Here is an 8,701-nt window from a genome sequence, read left to right as displayed (position 1 = left end):
GGGGCTGCCGCTGCCGGGCGGCCCCGGGGCGGAGGAGTCGCAGGCCCCACCTGCCCCGCCCGGGGCGGGGCGGGGCGGGGCCGCCCACCCCCGGACCGCGCCCAGCCCTGCCCGCCTGCGCACGGCGGCTTCCCCGGCAAGCCCGCCCCCGCGGCGCGGTGCCCCCTGGGAGCTGTAGTCCGCCGCCGGCCCCGCGCCACTAACCGGAGCCAGCGAGAGGACTCCGCTTCCCGTCGGCCCCCGCGCCCCCGGCGGTGCTGCCGGGTGCCGGCAGTGACAGCGCCTCCGCCATGGGCTGGGGGACCCGCCTGAGCCTCCTGGGCGGCCCGGCCCTGTGGGCGCAGCGGCGGCGGGCAGCGGCGGCCGCCGCCCAGGATGGCGGCGTCGGCAGGGAGCGGCGGGACCTGGAGCTGAAGCTGGTGGAGGTGGTCTTCCGGCACGGGGCGCGCACCCCGCTGCGGCCCCTGCCGGGGGCAGCGCCGGTGAGGACGGGCCGGGGCGGGCGCGGGGCCGGGGCGGTGCGGGCGGCCGCGGCTGCGGCGCGGTGGTGGCTGCCCGCGGGGCTGCGGTTGGCGCCCTCACCCCGAGCCGGCGGGGTGCCCGCTGCTGAGCCGCTGCCTTGCTTCCATCAGCCCCTAAGCGGGGTTTTCCCCCTTCCCCAGACACTACCGAGAGTAAAGTTGGGGGAAACGTGGGCGTTTGGAAGTCAAAAGTGGAACGGCGATAGCTGGGTCCCGCCGCCCGTTAGCGGGGCGGGTGATGGCAGAGGGAGCAATCTCCGCTGCGGCTGCAGGGGGCCCTCAGAGGAAGGACGCAGGGGTGGGCGACCCGGGGCTGCAGCTGCTGTAGCCCAAGTTATCGCTGCTCCCAGGGACTCTGCGCTTTAAAGCCCAGCGCTGGGCCGTTCCCCCCGCAGCACTACACGTTACAACAGATACTCGGCAAACGTGCGCTTACCTGCCTCGGTGTCATCGCGATTGATCCATCTTCCCCATAGCCTCCAACGAGGCAGCCTCTTGAGCTGGCAGATATTAGTTCTGGCAGTTTGCTAAAGAAGCTTTTCAGCGTATAACAAATAGCAGCAATAACGATTTCCTACAGATGCTTTCTTCCCCTTACAGGAGAAGAAAGCAAGTACTGTGTTTCCTATACATCACCTGTGTGCGGTGCACAGCAGATCAGCAAATCCAAGATGCAGCACTGCTGTCATTTCTGTACGTGCTGTAGGAAGAGATCAGTTCTCTTTGGCTCTGTGTTGTGTTATTGGCAAGGCAGCACAGAATAACAGTCCAGCATTGGTTTAATGCTCTTGAAAGTCCTTGTTTTTCACTGAAGCACTGCTTGTTTTGAAACAGGTGGAATGGCATCCCACTCTTTTAGATGTACCCGCTCAGACTAAGTTTGATTACGTGGTGACTGACCTAAATGGAGGACCTCGACCTCCCTCACGCTATGAGGAGCAATACAAAAAGACCACATTCAAGGTGAGGCTGTCTTTCACGGTGGTTTCGTGTTCCCTCTGTAAACTTGTTTATTTCCATATTCCACTGGAGACCCTTCCTTTTCTTTGCACTTAGGGTGGTGCAATTGCAGGACAGCTGACAACAGTAGGGATGCAGCAGATGTTTGCCCTGGGGGAAAGGCTGAGGAGAAGCTATGTGGAAGAAGCCAACTTTCTCTCACCAACATTTAAGCCTGCTGAGGTTTTGTGAGTCTCTTGGTTCCCTCCTGGACCTTCCCTTGCTTCCTCCATCCCAACGACTAGCCCCGTGCTAGGGAAACTTTCTGACCAGCATACCCTTTTCCACCCTATAGCCGACTGGCTGGCCCCTGGGCCTTCATCTTTGCTCAGCCTGCAGAGCCCGATACTAGAACTCACTTGTGACACAAAGCATCCAATTCCCCCGCAGTCCTGGGAGTGATGCCAGGGACAGATTCATCTCACCTAGGTTTAGCCATTGACGGTGGTATTATGCGCCTTTATGGTGAGTGAAGAGAAACAGGCATTTCTGGAGCACAGTTTAACTCACTGTAGATTAAATAGCTAAAGTTCAGTGAGATGAAGCACACCCCTGCTGCTCACATCAGTAATGCTGGGAGTGCCTGGTTTAGGATGAGAGAAAAATTACACCAGAGAAGTGCCAAATTGTTATCTATCTCCACTGCCTCTGAAGGGAAGTTAAAGGGCAGTTCAGATATAGGTGTCTATTTAAGATATAGCGCCTCGCTGTAGCGAGGCAAGATGAATCCCACCACAGGTTTCCAAAGCCACAGTGAAAGCAGAACCCTCAGTTCTAGCAAGTCCTCCCCAGCTGCAGCCGCGTCCATGTGAAGGAGAAAGTGCTACTTCACAAACTGTTTTCTCTCTTTCAGCATCCGTTCCACTAATATTTTCCGGAATCTGGAGTCCACACGGTGCCTGCTAGCTGGACTGTACCAACAGCAGAAAGAAGGTTGGGGAGGCTTCTGACCGGTGCCTTTCCTTTCTCAGTCTTCCCTAGATGCACACACTTCACATATCCCAACTCTCTCTGGCTCCTGGTTGTTACTTCTTCCCTGGTTCTTTGCGCCTCTTCCCTGTACTCTCCTGGTTCTTCATGTTCTTTATCAACTTGTCACTTGCTCCCTCTCTTTGTGTAGCTTTCTGCTGGTGCTCAGCTTGGATCTGTTGCCATGAATGCTGCAATTTTAGACCTACTGAGGAGGTTAGCATTAACCCGCTTCAGAATCAAGAGGGCAAAAAGTTCCAGGTCCAACGTTCACGAGATCCACATCTAAAAAAAGTTTCTCACAGAAACACAAGTACCTCAGCCAAGAAATACGCTCTGGGTTTTGAAGATCTCGCCTCTGCTCCCTCCGTATTCAGTTCCAGGAACAAATAGTAGAAGTGACTTGCCAGGGCTCCTTACACCTCATGACACAGAAACTAATTTTTGGCACATACAAACACTAAAAAAAAAAAAAAAAAAAAAAAAAACATACAACTAGAAAGCTTTACAAGGTGCACAGCAGATATCCCTGTGGAATTAAATGCTGTGTGCACAGAAACAAGCACAGTGGCTTGTGTTGCAGGTGATAGCTCAGGGGGAATTGCTAGTTGACAACAATGAACTTGAGCACAAAGGCTGTGGGAGTGATTAAAGCAGTCTAAGGACATGCAGATGCACTAGTGATTACAGAAGCTTCCTCCTCATTCCACAGGATCTGTTGTCATTGTCACTGATGAAGCAAGCTCTGAAATCCTCTACCCCAATTACCACAACTGCCAGCGCCTGAAATGCTTGAGCAGGTAATTGCCAGCCGTACCTCCCGATATGATTTCACTGCTGTTTCATTTCAGCAGTAGTAATTTAAAACTGCACATTTTCTTCCCATTTCCCAATTTCTTCCCCTGCCACTTACTATTCTTTGGGAATGGTTAGCTAGTTGTATAAAATACTCGGTGAGCGGAGTCATATACCAAGCAGTGACACCAGAAGAAAAGAAAATATAGACACTTTTTCTTGAAAGACCAATTTAATTTAGTCTGTGTCTAGCAAACACTCATTACTAGCTAATGTACAGCTATTCTGTGGCATTGCTGCAGGGCAGAATTAATGTCATCTACATCCCTTAACAAGCCTTTCCAGTGTGAACATATTGGGCCTCCTTTTTATATTCAGCTTCTGGTTTGGGGGTTATTACAACATTCCTGTCACATTTATACCTTGAAGAAACTGAAATATACTCAGCCTTGACACATTTAACAATGACTAATGAAGTAAAATAAGGAACATCCTACATACAAAGAACACTCATGTTTGCAGAGTCAAGTACTCTAAATGCCTGTGCCAGGTTGGGCATGGGGTGGAAACACAAGAGAGGCAAATGTATTACAGTTTGGTTGGATTATACACTAGCATATTTTTGTCCAAAATTCAAGAGTTGTCAGAATTCACTTGCAAAAGCTCATTATATAATACTTGACTCTGCAGGCAAAGGATCGTTCTTAACAGTGGTGAGGTCACAGCCCATAGAAGCAAGCAGTACACTCAGCCTCCTCTGTACATTCAGCCTCCTCTAGTAACGTCAGCTGTCCAAAAAGGGAGTAAACTGCAAGCTCTTCCGCTCCCTCCCCCCAGCCCACCAACTGAGCACATTTTGTGACCACGTCAAGGTGGATTTTTTTAAGCTACAGTAAGAAGCACTGCCTCAGCTTACAGGCTACCTATGCCGGAACTCCTAGCACATTCGATTTCAAACAGAAACTAGAGCTCTTAGTAAAAAAATAAAAAGCAGACTTAAACTTTTCCCACCTCCTCCCCAGCAGATCAGAGTCAGAGAAAACAAAACCTATGCAACATATTTTGCTTGAAGTACGTAGCATGGATATTCTCAGCTAAACTTTTAAAAATAAAACAGTGTAAAGAGGCAAATGGCTTCTAACAAAGCGAGAGGTGAATTTAAGCTACAAGTGAGTAGGTGTTTCCCTTTTCCCACACCATACAGCAATCAGTTCAAAGCTTCTACCCTTTCTTCTTTCATGAGGCAATTAAAGGCTACTCCCTGAAGACACAGACTTATACTGCTCCAGTATGACCAGATCTGTTAACTGATACACAGCCCTTGCTTATGGGAACCACTTCTGAGGTGTTCACATTTCATCTTAATTTCCCCCCCCCCCCTCTGCAAGAGCAGATAGCCAGCTCCGATCCTTGACGTCTAGACACAGTGTCTGTCCGCTCTGCAACTTAGACTCGCAAAATCAGGAATCCCTCAGTATCCTGTGGTGCTTCTCTTCTACCCCTCACTGATGTGAGACAACTCCACTGGGCTGGGGTCACAAAAAAACCCCGAAAAAATAGGAAGTCTGATGTGTGAGAAGTTTTTCTTTTGTTTTCTTAATTCCCTGACAGGCATAAGTTGAAGGATGCTCTGCAACAGCCAGGTGTCTCTGATGACTTGAAAACAATTAAGGAGAAGATGGGTATTGATGGTGATAAGCCTGTGGATTTTTTTTCTCCTCCTTGATAACGTTCTTGCTGAGCAGGTGAGCTGAGCAGTTCTGTTGCACTGTCACAGAAAGAAACATCCCTTTACCATGCATATGTACGAAACCACGGAGTGCCAAGACCTGCTGACACCAGTGGGTACCCCAGTACCTTTCTGTGCAATCCAGAAAGTTTATAGAAATAGCATGGCCTTTTTAAAAAGCAAGATGTGGAGTCAGCCTTGCTCTAGGATAGATGAAGACTCACCTCCAGTATTTGTGTTCTTACCTTGAAATCCAGCATCTCTTTCAAGTGTAATGAAGTAGACCTAAGAGAACAGTTGGGCCTTGCTTACCCCATTACAAAGTGCTTTCCTTTTTTTAGCAGTCAGCACCTAAGAGTCATCTTAATCCTGGTTCCAGCATCCTACCTGTGAGCCAGATTGCTTTGGCTACTGGAAGGGAGCTAGGCATATTTGTATCCCCCTTAGTACCTCTTTTTTGCTGGCGCTAATGGTAATTGGCATGGCTGTTGGTTGAATAGCTCAAGGCGTTACAGTCCCTTCACATAGAAATGTATCCTCAAGAACAAACATCCATCCTTTTGGTACATGGAGCGAGTCTGTATGTTTAAAACCATCCTAGAACTCCTCACATGAATACTGTAGTACAAATGCTGTGACATGAACAGCTGTTTTCTGCGGGCAGTCATCCATGTGTCTTCAGGCTGGGTTCAGAAAGGGTCAAACCCTATTGTTACGCTACATCTTCTCCTTCCAGGTTCACAATTTGCCAAGCTGCCCTGTGCTGAAGAACTTTCAGCAGACAGTTGAGCGTCGATCTGTTGACTCGCTGCTTTTCCTTCTGGAAGACGGTTCAAGGTAATTGCTTGTATCCCTGCCTCCAGCCTTAGGGGTTTTCTTAGGCTTACCCAGGGTGGATGAGCTACACCAGCTTACTGTGGCAGACAGAAGTCCTTTCTGATCTGCCGCATTCCCCCACCAGAGGCTACTGCCCCCTCATGAGATTCATGCCTCAGCCATCTCAGTGTAAAGTTCAGTGCCTTGAGTCAGGAACATGAGCTAGGAAAAAGGAGTCCACACTGAGGAGGCCAAGATGTGGGCTTAAGTCCTGTTTTGCTGACAGTTGTGGAGAGAGTAGTCTCCGAGGAACAGTAGTAAGCCACTGAGGTAGGCAGTGAATGCCTCAGTTGCCACGGTTGTTTAAGTGAACCTGTGTGAAAGGCAAAAGCAGAAGAGAGTAGGAGGTGCTTCCAGCCTGAGCACTGAGGCTGCACAGGCAAGGCTGCCCTTGCAGATGCACAACTACAGTCTGAATTCCAACCTGGGAAGTTTATCCCAGGGATAGCACCTGCACAGCTGGGCTGAGAAGCGTTGGTGCTGGTGAAAAAGGTGATGCCAGGCCCTGCACACATGTAACTACTTGCAAAAGAATCTGCTGCTACATGCAGTTAATTACCTCCTCCGCAGTTGTTTGTAAAGGTGGCTGAGTTGCTAGCCTAGCAGCTGTTTTCCTTTCAGATTCATTCGCAGCTGCCATATTCACTAGCTCTTCTCAGGTGGTGGTACAGGACTGCCTTCTCTGTTAGGGCAGTTGCCCTTAGCCTTTTCTTTAACTTGCATTAGAGATCTCGGGTACTGAAAAACTGATTTCCCCCACTCCCACAACACCTGGGAGAGTCACACTCACACTCATCCTCCATTTCCACTGACTTATTCATTAGGTAGAGGGATGTTTCTTCACACCAGAAGTTGCCTAAAGATCTCCCCTTTGTTCAATACAAGGATAAAAACTAATTTTTAAATATAGCCGCCACCTTCTTGAATTCTGCCCCTCCCCCTCCCGCCAAAGACCCCAACCACTTCAGCTGCTGTTTTGCAGTCAGTCATCTTCCCTAGCTGAAAACCATGCATCCAAAAATCACAAGTAGGGAAACAAAATAGCAAAGAGAACATCAAGGAGTTTCTAGATTCCCCTTTATGTGGGCCACACCTCATGAGACTGCTTGTTAACACCTCTCCCTCCCCTCCCAGTCTGCAATCACATTAGAATCTCTGCAGTGACTATGCAACTGCTGAAATAAAAAGTAACCATAGGAATTGCATTTAATAGTTCTTAGCTACACTCAATACATGTTATCAATTTGTAAGAGAAAAGCAGGTTCCCAGGTGTTCGTTTGAAATTATTTAATGTGAAAGTTGAAAAACCAGTAGATTTATGTCTGCTTCTTTTATAGAGAAGTTCTTCAGATGAGCGTTGGTCTCCTTTTCTATACCTTACAGAAGAACATTACAGAAGCAGTAGATCCCTCATCTCCAGCTGAAAAGGCCAGGTACAGGGCAGATCTCTTCCTCTAATCGTTATAAATTCTGACTTGCTGTCAGTATGAAAAGCTGGTTCAGAAAGATGTTGAATGTGTGGGGTAAAGACGATGAGTGCTCATCTGCTAGAAAAAGCATGTGTGCAACTGGCTATCCATGAAGGAACACAGCTAACGTTTTAGGTTTGGGGCTTTTTTTTTCCTTCCCTTTTTTATCAGAAAGCTCATTCTCTATGCTTCTCATGACATTACCCTTATTCTTCTCCTGGTGGCACTGGGCACCTTTGATGGCAAGTGGCCACCTTATGCTGCAGATGTGACCCTGGAACTGTATCAGCACCGGCAGTCCAAAGAATGGTTTGTTCGCCTGTCTTATCATGGAGAGGTAAGATCGCAGGGGAATTCCCTCGTACAAATCTTGGGCTTTTGGTTTTGCCATGCATGCGTGTAAAGCTGTGAAACAAGGCTTGCTCCGAGCATGCTGTCAAGCCAGATAACAGAGTAAGACACCTACAGCAAATCCATGGTAGCCAAGATATCTTTTCTGTTGAGCTGGCTATTATCTAGTGCGAGTTTAGGCAAAGACTTTGAACCTCTGCCTCTCTGTCTTTGCCTCGACTAGCATATTTCCCTGCTGCAGAACGCATCAGTATCAGCAAAAAAGGGCTTTGGCAATGCACTAGATCTGTGATTTTGTCTCTTTGCCTTTGCAGGAGCAAGTGGTGAAAGGATGTAGAGCAGGTCTCTGCCCACTCGAAGAATTTCTAGAAGTTCTTTCACAGTACTCAGTCAGTCCAGAGGAGTACAATAACCTGTGCTCTCAGGTGGAAGAAAATCAGCAAACTGACTTATGATTAAGTTGTCTTAAATTAAGATTAGTTTATTGTCACAGTCTTTGACTATTTTTCTTTATATTCCTGCCAGCCTTCCCTATTCTAAAGGTATTTTAGATGAGGGGACTTTTTCCTACCAGACACAGGGTGGCACAGTGTCACTTTTCACTGTTAGCAGCAAGATGAAAGAAGCCGTGTAACGGAATGGCTGGAGTTCACTTCTGAGGTAGCCACACAAAAGCACAGAGAGGCTGAAAACAGCAAGAGAGAGAACAGACCTTTTTAAATTGCCCTGCTGCTTGAGGAATATGAGAGAAAACATACCTGTTCCTCATATGCTGGGACTGTGGGATGAAACCCTTGCTCTGTACTACTAGACCTGAGAGCTTTGACATAACAATTGCTTTTATGTATGGCGAACTGCAGAAGCCACTGTGCCTTTCCCTTTCTTTTGTCATGTTGGAGGGTTGTTCTGCAGACAGATGAACCTCCCAAATTGCATGGCATTTAGCTACCCCATCTTCTTGAGGGCATTTTTGTGCACACAAAACCTCTCCA

General features: G+C 48.4%; 1 protein-coding gene across 1 annotated transcript; it reads left to right on the top strand.

Moving 5' to 3' along the window:
* The first annotated feature begins 290 nt into the window (after positions 1–290).
* Positions 291–8,195, top strand: ACP6 (acid phosphatase 6, lysophosphatidic). Its single transcript, XM_076351614.1, is given in 11 exon segments — positions 291–482; positions 1,356–1,484; positions 1,578–1,708; positions 2,374–2,453; positions 3,202–3,289; positions 4,896–4,992; positions 4,994–5,029; positions 5,750–5,850; positions 7,227–7,322; positions 7,530–7,695; positions 8,024–8,195. Coding segments are annotated over 11 exon segments (1,257 nt in total). The 3' UTR covers positions 8,165–8,195.
* The last annotated feature ends 506 nt before the right edge of the window (positions 8,196–8,701 follow it).

This window comes from Aptenodytes patagonicus, chromosome 1 (assembly GCF_965638725.1).
Source record: "Aptenodytes patagonicus chromosome 1, bAptPat1.pri.cur, whole genome shotgun sequence".
Taxonomy (NCBI): Eukaryota; Metazoa; Chordata; class Aves; order Sphenisciformes; family Spheniscidae; genus Aptenodytes; species Aptenodytes patagonicus.
The sequence above is the reverse complement of the archived record's forward strand: the minus strand, read 5'-3'. Positions and strand labels throughout refer to the sequence as shown.